This window comes from Centroberyx gerrardi, chromosome 15 (assembly GCF_048128805.1).
Source record: "Centroberyx gerrardi isolate f3 chromosome 15, fCenGer3.hap1.cur.20231027, whole genome shotgun sequence".
Taxonomy (NCBI): domain Eukaryota; kingdom Metazoa; phylum Chordata; class Actinopteri; order Beryciformes; family Berycidae; genus Centroberyx; species Centroberyx gerrardi.
The window spans coordinates 28,529,580-28,545,058 of record NC_136011.1 but is presented as its reverse complement, the minus strand read 5'-3'; the positions used below and the strand labels follow the sequence as shown (position 1 = coordinate 28,545,058).

The 15,479-nt window shown below is 41.2% G+C and overlaps 1 protein-coding gene across 1 annotated transcript; it reads left to right on the top strand.

Annotated features, from left to right (window-relative positions):
• Window positions 1–12,564: 12,564 nt before the first annotated feature.
• adob (2-aminoethanethiol (cysteamine) dioxygenase b) lies at window positions 12,565–13,772 on the top strand. The gene has a single exon (XM_071900395.2). The coding sequence runs from the start codon at window positions 12,617–12,619 to the stop codon at window positions 13,400–13,402; it is 786 nt and encodes a 261-aa protein (XP_071756496.2). The 5' UTR covers window positions 12,565–12,616; the 3' UTR covers window positions 13,403–13,772.
• Window positions 13,773–15,479: the final 1,707 nt, after the last annotated feature.

The window sequence follows — 15,479 nt, the reverse complement described above, 5'->3', positions numbered from 1 at the left end:
CCTCCTTTTTATTTACCGCTACATCTCTAGATAAAACAAACCATGTATATGCAAATCTTGCTTGGCCCGGGTCTGGAGGACGCCACATAAAGAATGTACTCCAAGTTAATGTATAGCTCATGCTGAAGAGATGCAGTGTTTCAAGGCCTATTTTTCTCTCATTATCCGGGCTTAAACACGCACTCATTCACACAGAAACGGGTGGAGATTCTCCTATCACTAATGAATGAACCCATACCATGCCGTTCGGCAGACGCTCTCATCCAAAGTGACTTGCAGTGCCGTGAATGCGTACAGTCCATTTGCAGTATTCTCAACTCATGAAGGCTTGTTTAATAGAATCATTCCTCTCTGTTTACATGTCATTATTGCACTCACATCCAATAATGAGAATGTATATGTAAAAGATGGTATTCAATGTAAAATGTATCTTTGCTATTGTTGGTTTAGGTTTTGTTGACAGTGTTAATTGATATTTTGTACAGAGCTGTTTTGTGTCCTCAAGTGGAAGTAGTAGTCCTACAGTACTTTTCCTTGGCAGAACAATTAACTGGGTCGCAAACACAAAGTATTTTTTAGTTTGTGCAAAGTTTGTTTATTTTTCAAAGACCTGACCAGCAGTTATGTCAATCATGATTTGTTCCAAATTTATTGGAAGTTGCCAAAAGTAGTCGGTCACTTTTTTTGTTTAAGCCATATTTGTTTTCATTGGCTGAACAAACTAAGTCAGATGGAAAATAACATTACAATTTCAGTGACAATTGAAATTACCTCTTAAATTGAATATACCTTGGATATTAAAATTTGATCTAAGTAATCATTCATGCATTTTTGGAAATGTCATTATGGCTTCTGAATGTGTTTCATGCCCCAGCACATGGAGGGTAAACTGGTTCCCCTCCACTATATAAATACTTGTTCATAAAAACCTGTTCCACATAAATTTGGACAAATCGCCCACTGGGTATCCTGGAGATCCGAGTTGAACCGGAAATCCAAACCTTTAGCACTTTGTGAATTTAGGCACTGATGATTTTAAGTCTCGTTATCGCTGCTATCAGATGAAAACCCCACATCTCTTCACTGTCCAGGAACTGAAAGAACCAAGATGTTTGTCTCATTGGTGGCCATTACAAAACAGGAACATTTTAGATGCTTAATGCAGTTGTGTGCATATACATATATACCTACACTAGATATATAGAGGCTTTGAAATTGCAGCACAAATCTGCCAGCAACCACAGCTGGCTCCATGATGGAGGAACATGTAGAACTGTGTGTTAGTTAATAAAGTGTAAATCTGTATGAAGCAGCTAGAAGCAGAGAGCAGCTGAGTCAGCTTGTTGTGGTGTGGCTGTAGATCCATTCAGTAACGTTCTCAGTAAAAGTGAATAGTGTGATAAGGTGGATTTGGTTACTGTGACACAGTAAACTGTCTTGTCTTTAGCCCTAGTCTCTACTCCAAAACACTCTGAGTTGTAGCTTGAGAAGAGTCAGCTCAGTTAACCTGAACAAACTGTTAGCTAGCTAACTAGCCGGCAAACACACCGATGTTAATGTGAACACGCTAACGCTAGCCGCTGCTAGCTACGTTAGCTAGTGTGCTAATCAGATGTGTTAACAACAAGACAGTGATGTTAGCTGACCAGATACTATGGTTAGCTAGCTAACAAGCTGACATTATCTAAACACTAAATCAATCAGATGGATCAGTGATGAAATGATCAGTTCAGTCAGAAACAGACAGAAATTAACCGTCTGTTCAATTCTGTTGAGACGACAGAAACACAGTCAGCTGTTCACAGAGCTGAAGACCTCCAAGATGGCCGCCAGAGGATGCGTTACATCAGCTGAAAGCCCTTTATAGATGCGGCCGTTATAGAAGTCCCACTTTAAGAAAATCCAGTTTTACCCTTTTCAGCTGTTGGAAATTGACGTTTGTGTTACAATATACTGAGCTGGTTCTGCTGTATAACATTCAAGAAACAATTGTCTGCGATGCTTTTGCAGGACAAATACATGAAGGAAGACTTCTACCATGTTTACCACTGTAAGGTGTTTTGGAATTAAACGTTTCAATTAAAGTAAAAAACATGAGTAGCCACCAAAACTGGAGTTGTGGGGTTTTCATCCAAACAGCAGCATTCTTGTTTTGTGGTGTGGGTGCGTGCGTGTGTGTGCGTGTGTGCGTGTGTGTGTGTGGTGCTTCAGGTATGTCCCTGGTGTACTGTTTTTTTCTGTCATGCGTGTTTCCAATGCTCAGTCATTGGAAAGTGGAAGATGCATGAGGCAGCCTACTACTACTACTACTACATATGTAGCTATTGTGTTACTGTGAAAGCATGCTTCATATGTAGCAAAAAAAAAAAGCAAAGTACTTATAAAATACTGTTATCTTGTACTACTATGTGTACTTTTGTAGCAGAGCGATGTCTATTTTAATGGTATTTGAAGGAGGAGAGTTGCACTAAACCAACCAAGAGCACTTAGTTTGGATCTGGTGGATTTCGTACGGACAGAGTGTGTTATATGCTGGACAATCAGCAGGGCTCCTACACAGGGTTGGAAAGTCTGGAAAAGTCTGGAAAAGTCTGGAAAAGTAATGTGATCTTTTCTGCATCTTGAAATGTTTGGGAAAACATGTAGGAGCCCTGAAACTGAGAGAGGAGACTGCTGGAGGAGCGGATATAACCGAACAAGTATTATAACTGGAGTTAAAGTTAGTTTGATTATGACACTACTACCTTTATTGCCGTGAGTCAGTAGAGACAAAGTTAGTTTTATGTTCTGTAATACTGTTACGGCGGCCAAGTCTGGTATCTTTGGTTCATAATGTTTGTCGGTAGGGATTTCGTTTGCAGAAGTAATCACTAGTTTTGTGCCTTCACTTAAAAACACTGTAGTCTGTATAACACTGTGCAAAATGCAATACTGTGAAGAACTGGAATACTTTTTTGTTGAAACTTGTCGGTCTGTGTGATATCATGGAAGATTAAAGAACAAAATGACACCTTTTGCTTGTCTTTTGCTTCGTGTGGGCGTTTTGCAGAACGTATTGCAAGAATATCACTGCTGTCAAGATAAAACACTGCATCCTCACAAAGTCTTTTTTTTAGGTTTTTAGAGAAACAGCCTTGTTTTCCAATTGTTTTTGAAATGTTATCGTGGGTTCAGAACAATTTGGACAGCGGAAACCTTCACTTGATGTAGGAAAACATCAAGAAAACTGCCAAACTGAAGTCACAAGATTTTTCCACAACAGTGACAATATGTACAAAATATTCATATGTGCTACTGACTACAGTATGACAACCATAACTAAGATCTGTATAGTTTAGAATATCATTTTTTAGGGGAATATTAGAGAAACATAGGCTTATTTTCCAATGACAGCTAAGATATTTTGAAGTGTTCTCCTGGGTTTAGAATGGCTTTCTTGACCCTGACTCCAGCTTGGACTGTGGAAAACATAAAACATATCCATAAATACTCAATAAAAGTACAGATAACTACAATATATGATCAACATAAGTGAGATGTGTATTTTTCAACATTACCTTGCCGTTCTCACAAATGGCCACTTGATGTCTCTCTTCTCACATAAATAAGCTTCTAGGACAGAAAGGCAGGGAAATCTGCATTGTCATATTCAGCCTACTTCTAGCAGCTGGTACACCAAGCTTCTCATGTTCAGAGTGCAGATACAAGTAAAAATAGGACATTACTTTATTATTGTCTGTTTCACACAAAGTGGATCTGGTCTTTTCGAGTTTCCTCCTGGGTTCACAAACAGCCACCGACATGCAAGACTTCCAGCCTCATCACCCCCCGATCTGTCCATTCCTGTCCAAGACGCTGAACCCCGACCCGCCTGCCTCCTGACCTCTGACCTCTGACCCCTCAGAGGCAGGGTTGTGGTCAAGACCTACTTAGTCGAGTCCAAGTCAATTCCAAGACCGGATCCAAAGGGAGTCGAGACCAAGTCAAGACAGAGACCAGAACAAATCGAGTCTTATTCAAGACCAAGTTAAAGGTGCCATGTGTAGCATTTTAACATCAAATAGGGACTGGGAGCAACGGGGCTTATGGGAAATGTAGTCTTAATGTGGAGAAACAAAATGTTACATGTGGAACCTTTAACGTTAGTTTGATTATGGTGATATGTTCTGTGATAATGTTACAGTGGCCAAATCTTGCATTTAAAATGAAAACAAAAATGTGGAGGGACTGAGGATGATGATGATGATGATGATGATGATGATGAGAAGACAGGGAATGTTAGTCAGCAGACACCAGTGATGTCTTCCTCTCATTCTGGTTATTTAGAGCTTTGGACACACACACACACACACACACACATATAAACATATACACAGAATCCCACATGACGATGACGACAATGTCCAAACACTGCCTTTAGCAGCATGACAAGATGATGTGACACACACACACACACACACACCGTTGATGACAGTGAGAATGTTCCAAGTTTCTTTCTATCTCTGTCTTTCATCAGCTAATTATGCCCATGTACATGTGATGCAACATTTAATCTCAGCAAACCAGAGTGTGTGTGTGCGTGGGTGTGTGTGTCCGTGCGGATGGTGTATGAGAACATTTGGAAGTGATTACCATGACAACACAGTTTCTCACAGGCGGTGGTGACCATTTCAAGTCTTCCGAACGCTCCAAAACCGGAGGAGCGCAGCAGAGTGTTAAAGTGGTAAAACTCCAGAGCCTCGTCTGTTTTATTCTCCCTCCAGATCACCTGTCAATCAAACAGTGTGGGCGGGGCTTGGACTTTCTGTTGATGCAGTTTGAGTTTCTGTGTTTTTTTGTCCGTTCAGCCATGGTGGCTATCACTGCTCATGCTAACTACCCAGTTCTTCTTCTTCTGATGTTTATTCCAAACAAACCGGAAACGTAAAACGCATCACTTCCTGTGCAGCAGAGGATTTTTCCCAGGAAAGAGCGACCAGACACCGGCTGTTTAGAACAGACAGAGGAGAAGATTTATGAACTGGAGATAGGTTGGATCACTGTTGGGTTAGAGAGAGAGAGAGAGAACAGAACACAGTTATTTATGTTTATTGTGGATTATTACTTTAATATTAATCTGCTTGTCTGATCAGATATAGACCAGTGACTCTCAACCTTTTTCATATCAAGGACCGCTAATTTAGTCCACATTAGGGCCACGGTCCCCCATATTGATGAGATTTTGTCTCTTGGACCCAAATCTGAGAATATTTTTATTGTTAGATATGATTTTGTCCAGAATCCCATGACTATCTGTATTGTAGGTAGAGAGATAAGAGAGAAACTATGATCAAAACAGTTATTCTGCTACATTCTCTAACTGTGTTAACTTCTTGTAAATGAAATAATGGTGAAGTTTAATAATTCATCTAATTTGCTGTGGACCCCCTGGAACCTCCTGAAGGACCCCTGGTGGTCCCCGGACCCCACGTTGAGAACCACTGGTATAGACAGCAGGTAAAATATAAAGAGATGGTTCTGGGATGCCAGGTGTCATTTTTATAACCTTTATTTCACCATGGAATATACAATATAGTGCTTCATTTAATGTGAATGGACAGAAAACCTTCATTAGAGACAGAGTTACTGTTCATTTAACAGCAGCTGGTTCAGGAGAATCAGATTCTGGACTGTTTGAAGTGCTTCCAGTTAAAGAAACATTAGCTAAAAAAGAAGGCCTGTATTCTACTTTCCCTCAGTGACATGACATATATCAATCTCATTCATTGTTCTGTGGTAAGAAATTAAGAAATTCTGCTTGCATTTTGCTTGAATCGTTCGTTGTCAATTTGACTTTTCATTCCAAAACACTTTATACCCATTTCACCTGAAAGTCATCAGTCAGTACTTCAAAAACAGCTGATGCTTTCCTCAAAACCAGAACTATTTTGTACAGTGTTAGAGTCAACTCGTTCATTTTAATACCCTATAATCTGTAATGTGCTTTACTTTCATGCCAGCAATCATTTTGAAAGAGTTTCCAAATGGTGGATTTCTCATTTTGGAATGAAATGCTTCATACGTAACATGCATGTATTTAATTAAGTTGTTTATTTTTTTTTTGGCCTCATTCAGCCAAATATCAGTGTATGGGGAAAATAGCTGTGAGATTAACTTCAGGGCTCAACAGCCTGTTAAGTAGCTTGTTATGTTATGATTCATAACTGCATTACAGCGTGTCAATAAACAGTGGAGACTCGTGTTGATCCTTCATGGAGAGGGAAAACATGAAAACACCACACTTTGACGTCACCACACACACACACACACACACACACACACACACACACTGTTTCTCTTCCACTCTTTGCTCATGTGTGAATTCAAAAGTTTGACGTCGTCGGACAATCTCTACAAAAAAGTAAAAGTGTGTCAAAAGCAAACGGCATGGAAAATTTTGAAAGAGTCATCATCGTAAACATGTACAGATTGTCACCAGACGCTCCGCCGGGCCGGAGAGAGTCTGGGGAGTCTGGACCAGAGAGGACGGACTGCTGAGAGGAGAAAGTCTCACAAAAACAGAGAAATTATTACACATCAAGAGAGGTGATGTGTAACGGGGAAACAGTTTGTAGAAGCTTTAAAATAACTCCAAAATCACTTGCTGGGTTTTTGTGTCTAGTATTTTAATTTTTGTCATGGACAGACTGTTACGACTGTGGTTTTTGTTAGATGTGTGTGTGTGTCTGCATTATGTAAATAGATGTGTGCGAGGACAAGGAGGTGATTGGTGGATCAGCGTCCAGCTCCGGCAGGTGATTGGCTGCTTCAAGAGGAAGTCTGCTATATAAAGAGCCAAGATGGCGTCAGGAGCATCTCCCATCTCCCTCCTCTCCCAACCGGCCACACTTCTGACCCTGATGTTGTCTAGTCGTGGTTTTGTTCCCTTCTTTTGGAGTTAATAGGGATGGACTGCCAGTTTGGTTAAGCTTATTTTCTCACGTTTATGTTAGTTAGGGAGTTAAGTTGTTGTGTCATTTGGTTTCTTTGTTTTCGTGAGGTTACATCGGTTACTTCCCAGTTAGAATTGTTTTGTTTGTTATGTTGGCCTTTGTCCACCCTGAAGTCAAATCAAGCTCTATCTACATGATTTAATCTTGTAAATAAACCCACTTTTTTTTTTTTTGATTTATTTTTGGCATTTTCATGCTTTATTTGACAGGGAGATAGTTAGAGAGAGACAGGAAGGTATGGGAGAGAGAGGACATGCGGGCCGGATTCGAACCCGGGTCGCTGCGGGAAGGACTGAGCCTTATGGTACGCGCCCGACCCGGTGAGCCACCGGGGCGCCCAATAAACCCACTTTCTTTATGTTGAGCTGTTTGTCTTCGTGGCTGCTTGGGACTCGGGGAAGATGGGGCTTATTCATGTCCTAGACTGCGGCATAACACAGACACAGCAGAAAACATTGGAATTCCCCATAAAATCTAAAAACAAATTACTGAGTGTTTTCTGATAGCATGCTTTTTTAATATTTTCATTATTATTTTTTTGCTTCCTCATCTTTTCTTTCTTTAATTGCTACACAGGGAATAAAAGCTCTAACGCTGCCGGTGTTAGTGCTCAACAAGCCGAGTTATTCCTGCGGGAAACTCCACTTCAGAGTCTACTTTTTTTTTTTTTCTCACTTTGCTTCGCACTTATGCACTGCTGCACTTCTTTTAAAATTTGTATTTTACTTGATTTTATGCATCCTATGTACTCTATTTTTTAACTTTATTATTATTTTACAGTGGATTTTATTTTCCATCTTATGTTATGCTCATTCTATGTCTATTTTCATGTGAAGATGCATTTTATGTATTCTATTCTCCTCTTATCTTATTCTCACTATCATTATCAAGTTTTATGTGAAGCACTCGGTGCATGTAATTTCTCTGTTGTAAAGCACTTTGAGCTGCATTTCTTGTATGAAAGGTGCTATACAAATAAAGTTTATTATTATTATACAAATAAAGTTTATTATTATTACTTTAAAAGAAAAAAACGGATAAAAAGGGGACAGTGGGTGATGAGCGCTGTGCTGGCCGTCTGCACAGCTTCCCTCTGGGACGTTTTGGCCTCCAGAAGCATCCAGAGCATCAGGCTTTATCACGGCAGTGGGGGTCAAGAGACAAAAACAAACTGTTGTAGCAACAGTTTGTTTTTCTTGTTTATTTTGTTGTGTTGTTTTAGAGACATGATCTGGGAAAACGTAGAAAGAGAGAAGAACTTCAGCTGCTGTTGGATGATCTAAAACATCTTTATTGATACATAAAAGCTAACATGTTTTGGCAGAAAGCTTTCATCAGGATTACATGACGAAGAGAGAATGGAGCTTAAAGGTCTCATATTCTCCACTGTCCAGAGTTTTATTTTGTGTGTTTTCCAGCATCTCTCTGAGTCTTACCAAGAACAGGCTGTTTCTGTCGCCGTGTCCTAAGGCTCATTAATATTAACGACCCTCTGTTCCGATTGGCTAACCGTTTCAAGAGTGAATGTTTGTTTATCGTTTGTCTTCCCAGTTTGATTTTCTGATAAAATAGCACGTGAAAGCAACGCCGATTAGCGGCCGACTTGGAAGTCTCGGATGTCGGACTTTCCCAGCAGCACCTGAACACACAGTTTCTTTTGGGGCTTCACCCATTTACATGGACTGCTGTGATATAGTGATGTATATAGCAATACCAGAGGTGGGGACTCGAGTCACATGATTGGACTCAAGTCAGACTCAAGTCACAATTGTAATAGCTTGAGACTTGACTTGATGCATGAAGAGAAGACTTGAGACTTGACTTGACTTGGGTTCTGGTGACTTGGGACTTGACTCTGACTTGTACTTTGATGACTTGAAAAGGTTTCTAAAGTCTTGACTTGAGATCTTGTGTTTGTGTAAATGACTTAGATTGAAAGTGATGAGATTTGTTCCAGCGGACGACTGAATTTAAATTCTGTTTTCTGAATTTGTATGGAATGATTGAATTTATTGAAGTTGAAACTGATTATAGAAATCAAACTCATGATGCTCTTACCAAGTTTTTATCCTATTAAAACCATATTGCATTGAAAAGTCCTAGATATTTAGTTTTCTTTAAGATATTAAATTGATACTGGACTCTTGATTTGTTCTGACTTGACTTGCTGTTCTACATTTAGACTTGAGACTTGACATTAATGACTTGGACTTGACTTGGTAATCTACATTTAGACTTGGGACTTGACTTGAGACTTCTACCTCAAGACTTGAGACAGACTTGGGACTCGAGCAAAGTTGACTTGGTCACAACTCTGCAATATACATATACTGTATATATCAGTCACTGCACACAATACACACAGTGCTCCTGCTTTCAAGGAATTTGAGTGAGTTATAAATATACAAGTGGTGTGTGCGTGTGTGTGTGTGTGTGTGTGTGTGTGTGTGTGTGTGTGACAGCCTCCTGCAGTATAATAATTCATCCTGTTTGTTTGATTTGGACTGGATCTCCTCGGCTTGGCTCGGCATCAGAACTAAAAGCGGCCAAGTCATGATTCACTGCGTCTATTTACGGCCCGACCGACTTCACTTCCCATTAAAAACAACAACTAGCTTCCAGAGAAGTGCGACGTCACGCGCTGACCACACACACACACACAAGCTCACACACTCACTCACACGTACACACACTCAGACACACTGGAAGGTACAGTGAGCGCGCACACGGACGCCTCCGCGCCGCGCTGTGAGGAGGTGGGTGTCAAACGCATTTAAAAGACTCGGTGTGAAGACTGTGGTTTTGTCTGAGATGAAGGAAAGAAGGGAACGAAGGAAGTGAGCGGGTGGGAGTGGGAGTGGGCGACATCGCTTTGGACCGGACCGTTTTCCTCTTTTAGCTTTTACAAAACAAGCTGGAGGAGAAAAACAAGTTGCCTCACACTTGCACCCTCAATACAAATTATATTTTTATCCAGCGTATTAAAAGACCATCAGATTCTGCTGAAAAAATTTCTTTACTTTTTCAAAAAATAGGCTGTCATCTGTCTCCGTCTCTCTTTATGTGAGTGTGTGTGTTTATGTGTGTGTGTGCGTGTGTGTGTGTGTGTCTCTAAGTGGAAAGATGTCCAAATTAGCTGCCTACTTCTTTATATTGAAATTCTAAACATGGATGCCATAACAAGTGACTCAGACTCACATGATTCATCGTTGATTTTGTGGAGGCAAAATCTTGTTCTTTCCCTCAAGAAAACAAAACTCAGTCTGTCACTGAGGCTGCAGCTGGGACACAGTTCATATCCATGTGAAAGGAATGTGTTGCTCAACGGCACAATGTCAGCAAATGAACCAAAACAGAGACCCAAACAACTGAAGACCTTCATTCCAAAATGGGAAGTCAACTTTGCTCGAGTCCCAAGTCAGTCTCAAGTCAAGTCTCAAGTCTAAATGTAGAACAGCAAGTCAAGTCAGAACAAATCAAGAGTCCAGTATCAATTTAATATCTTAAAGAAAACTAAATATCTAGGACTTTTCAATGCAATATGGTTTTAATAGGATAAAAACTTGGTAAGAGCATCATGAGTTTGATTTCTATAATCAGTTTCAACTTCAATTTATTCAATCATTCCATACAAATTCAGAAAACAGAATTTAAATTCAGTCGTCCGCTGGAACAAATCTCATCACTTTCAATCTAAGTCATTTACACAAACACAAGATCTCAAGTCAAGACTTTAGAAACCTTTTCAAGTCATCAAAGTACAAGTCAGAGTCAAGTCCCAAGTCACCAGAACCCAAGTCAAGTCAAGTCTCAAGTCTTCTCTTCATGCATCAAGTCAAGTCTCAAGTGATTACAATTGTGACTGACATCTTACTTATAAAATGAATTATGTCATGAAGGCAAAGCATATTGTGGTTTTTGAGGATCGAATCATCTGTGTTTTTGAATTATTAACTGAGAAATTTGGCAAAATTTTACCAAAATGACTATAGGACTTTGGAATTCCATTTTTCAGCTGTCCTTTTTTTTTTTCATTAATTACCAATGTGATGAAGACAGTATCTCAGGTTGTGCTAACAGGCTTTCTGACTGCTGCTGACTGTTTGTCTAGTTGAGTAACTAAGGACAAAGATCACTAAAGGTGAAACACCGCACAGCATGCTGGGTATTGTAGTGCATGCCCTTGCAAAACGTCTGCATTTGAAAGTAATCTATAAATTCAACAGAAAATACATCCGTGATGGTAAAAGGAATATGACAATTATACCAAATGTATTTTTCAATATTGGAATGAAATATTCTTTTGAGTCAATATGTGCAGCTGTTATGGCCGACTGACTACATTTCCCACAATGCGTTAAACGTAAACCGTGAAGTGCTGTCTGGTGCGGACGTGTGTGACAGATATTCAAAAATGGGGTGTTGAAAGAAAGCAGTGAAATGAACTGAAATTCACTTTAAACACAAATATTTACTGTGATATTTCTCCATATAGAGTTCGGCTTGTTCATAAGCAAGAAAAACAAGAACAAATGATCGAGACAGGAGCAGAAGAGTGAACTGGAGTGTGAAATAAACGTGGTGGAGTTACAGGCTGGTCAGAGAGGAGGGAAAAACAGCGAGCTCTCACTCTGCCTGTACTTCCGTGTGCCTTAAACGTCATCGCAGAGCGACTCAGAAATACATATTTTTTCTGGAAATAGAATTTCATTTCATTGCATCGCTCAGGGTTATTGAAAATAAGTGCTATTATATTAAAACACTATGACAACGTTCTTTTTGCAAGGCCTTAATAACCAATCCAATAAGCACTATTGTCATCTTTTTGTGCATTTGTGTATTTGTAAATTTTAATAACTAATAATTAATAACTAATAATTAATAACTCATGTATATAATGTAACCTGTTACACCAACAACTCCATATTTATTCTAGCATCTTTGCACTCTGCACCATTGCACTATTGTCCTAGTGTTGTTTACATATGTATATATATATATATATATATACTTTAAAAAAAAAATATATATATATATATGCATATTTGTACATAGTAGTTAAATGTTTAGGTTTACCTCTGTTCATCTTGTTGTCCTTTTTTTTAGCTGTATATTTATTCTGTGTAAGTACATTGAGAGCAACGAAAAACCGGAGTCAAGTTCCTTGTATGTGTACATACTTGGCCAATAAAGCGATTTATACTTTTTTCCTATGATTTTTATACATACATTTTTATGTAATTCAATTCAATTTTATGCAATTTTTATGTAGGCCTAATAATTATTTATGTAATACCTTATGTAATTTTACTTAATGAAGTGACATTACTGTTAAATGCTAAATGTTTACATCTTTGTAGTGAGCAGTTGTTGAGGAAAACGAATTCGTTTCAGGTCTGTGCCAAACCGGATTGGTCGCTATGGTAACATCGTATGGCTATGTCATCTCTGCCTGAGGTAAAACCAAAAACAGAGCGCATGCGTAAACGCCCACTTTCGGGAAGTGGGTCATGTTCTTGGCTGTTGAGTGATTCGTCTTCTCAATACACGACCTTTGAAGCTAGCTAAAGGCTACCGCTAACAGGCGACAAGTGGAAACCGGCACCGGCGCTTCATGGTTCGGTATGAAGCCGAGAGAAAGCAGCATGGCCTCCATCGCTCAGAGGATCGCGCGGCAGGCTCTGCTCACCTTCAGGACGCCTCTGCCGGTCGGTGAGGCCGGTAAAGCCGGTAAAGCTTTCCTGGAGAACCACGGCAAGCTGAAGAGCCTGATGACGGAAGTGCGAGCGGCGGACCTGAAGCTCGCGCCCCGGATAGCCGACAGCTCGCCCGGCGTGCCCCCGCACCTGTACCACGGCGCGCCTCCGGTCACCTACATGCACATCTGCGAGACGGACGAGTTCAGCATGGGGGTGTTCCTGCTGAAGAACGGCGCCTCCATCCCGCTGCACGACCACCCGGGGATGCACGGCATGCTCAAAGTCATGTACGGCAAAGTCCGGATCAGCTGCTTCGACAGGTCGGACCGGCCGGCCGCCGACCCGCAGGCGGCCCCCGCCCCGGGCCAGAGAGGCGCCCTGCGGCGGGCCGTGCTCCGCTCCACCGGGGAGTACACGGAGGAGAGCGGCCCGTGCGTCCTCGCCCCGGACCGGGACAACCTGCACCAGATCGACGCCGTGGACGGACCGACGGCTTTCCTGGACATCCTGGCCCCGCCGTACGACCCGGACGACGGCAGAGACTGTCATTACTACAAGGTGCTGACAGAGACGGAGGGGCAGCAGACGGAGGAGGCGCAGAAGGAGAAGGAGAAGGAGAAGGAGCCGGAGGTCTGGCTGATGGAGATCTCCCAGCCTCCGGATTTCTGGTGCGGCGGGGAGCCGTACCCCGGCCCGGAGGTCTCCCTCTGAGGGTCCGACAAGTCTCCTATCCCGGGCCGGTCCGGTTCAGAGACTCTGGAGGGGCACAAGGCCTTGCAAGGCTTCGGTCTGGGTGGGGACAAACTGGGCTAAATCTACACAGATCATTATTTAATCCTCTTTGACAATAGGATGTGATGCTGTAGGCTGCAGACTGGAGACTGAAGTAGATGATCAGTCTGGACCTCAGTCAGGATGCAGAATTCTCAGAAAATGGTCTACAGCACAAAATTAGGGAACTTAATTAGGTGACTTGCTTGATTTTGCCCTGCAGAGGTAAACGGGAGGAACTGTTTTTGGTGTTTTTCAAAGGTGGAGTGGTCATGACTGAAGTTTAGATTTCATTTTAACTCAAATTAGAGCTATAGGTGCTACTATACAATACATTTCTGTTCAAAGTATACTTTTGTTAGGACAGGAGACGATGAAGATGAAGATGATGAGGTCAGATACTGAACTTCAGGTAGTGAGGCTTTTTGTCCTCCCAAAATCGATATACAGCTCTTGGAAAACGAGCTCATATACGTTCAGGATGCATTTGTTCCTCATCTCCCACTATAATCCCTAACTCTAAAAGGTCACCCACTTCTGTTTTGCCTCTTGTTGTCAGTCCCCATCCTAGCTGAGGAAGGGGGGAAGAGGGGTGTTGTTCCCCAAAATATCACCCATATACTGTGGTGTTCACGTCTAGATGTTGGGTCACAGGAGCGTTGGAGAAATTGTTGTGGTTTCTGAGTTTCAGGAATGCATGATGTCAGTGTGTGTGTGTGTTGATTAATAGCTGCAGAGAGGGAGAGAGGGAGAGAGAGGCTGCTTTAGTGTTTCAGATCTGAAGGAAATGTCGCATCGTCAAAGTTTGGAGACGGTGGGAAAGTGGAGTATTAAGGGATTGTGATAAAATAAATGGGTTTGATTCCTGTTAGTGTCACATATAGTCGCTGTCGGGTGAAAACCTTGTATCTCCAAAATATCAGCTTTTCAGAAAACATATGATAGAGTTTATCCCGTGGGGTTTTAAAAGAGTTTCATAAGACCATGAGGTGGTAAAAAGTTTCTGAACCAACTGAAGTTAAAACATGAAAAATCACCAAAACTGGAGTTACAAGGTTTTCACATGACAGCAGCAGAAATGCTAAAAATGAACGCACTCAAGATGCTGTGAGGTGTTTTGGATAAAAGCGTCCGCCGGATGACAGATGTTATGTTGTTGTCAGTGTGGAGGACGTGAAGGGAGCTAATGCTGCGTTCAAGAGATGTTGGAAAGTCGGGAATTGCCACTTCCATTAGGGTGAAAGTCAGTGGAACGGCCCTGTAGTAGTTTTCTGATGTCACATCAACATGGCGGCTGTAAACACACTGTAAACAATACACAGCATTAGTTCTGACATGTTTATAATCCTCGAAACACACTGAAGTTTGATGTTTCAGCATTACATGACCTTAAATCTACCAAAACGCCTGCGTGAAAAATGGTCAAACATATAAATTAGAAATGTAAAGTTGCAAAAAAAAAGTTGAGAAGTTTAATGCTAACTATCTAGCTAATGTTGCCAGATATTAAACATAACATTAGCTGTTGATAATGGGAACAGGATTTTATGTTGAGTAAAGAAAGTGTTGTGTGCGTCCGTGTTTCTCTCCTGGTTGTAATTTTCCACCGATCAGCTGGGAATTTCCCACTTCTGACTTTGAATGGAACGCAGGTTAAGAAACAGAAGTGTGGGGTGAAAAATGAGCTTTTATCAGAATCGTCGAGGTAATCTGATGATCTGCATCGTCTCTGTAGACGTCGCCCGTGGGGCCTCGGTGGGACTCGATGTGTTTTGTCTTCCTGGACGGACCGTGTGAGTCTTCAGTTCATGTGAAAATAACCAAAACTGAAAAAAAAATAATAATAAGGTTTCCACACACTGACAGGTCTGTTAGGACTGGACAAACTGTAGACTGATTCTTTTTAAAGAGCAGTTGATTCTCAGGTCTGTATTGTGATTTGTATTGCTGGGGACTATGCAGGGTTATGGATTATGATGAAAGACGATGAAACCGCATGATGTTGCGCTTCTCGGCA

Coding starts and splice junctions, on each gene's coding strand:
- adob (XM_071900395.2), top strand. CDS start 12,617: ATGAAGCCGAGAGAAAGCAGCATGGCCTCCATCGCTCAGAGGATCGCG.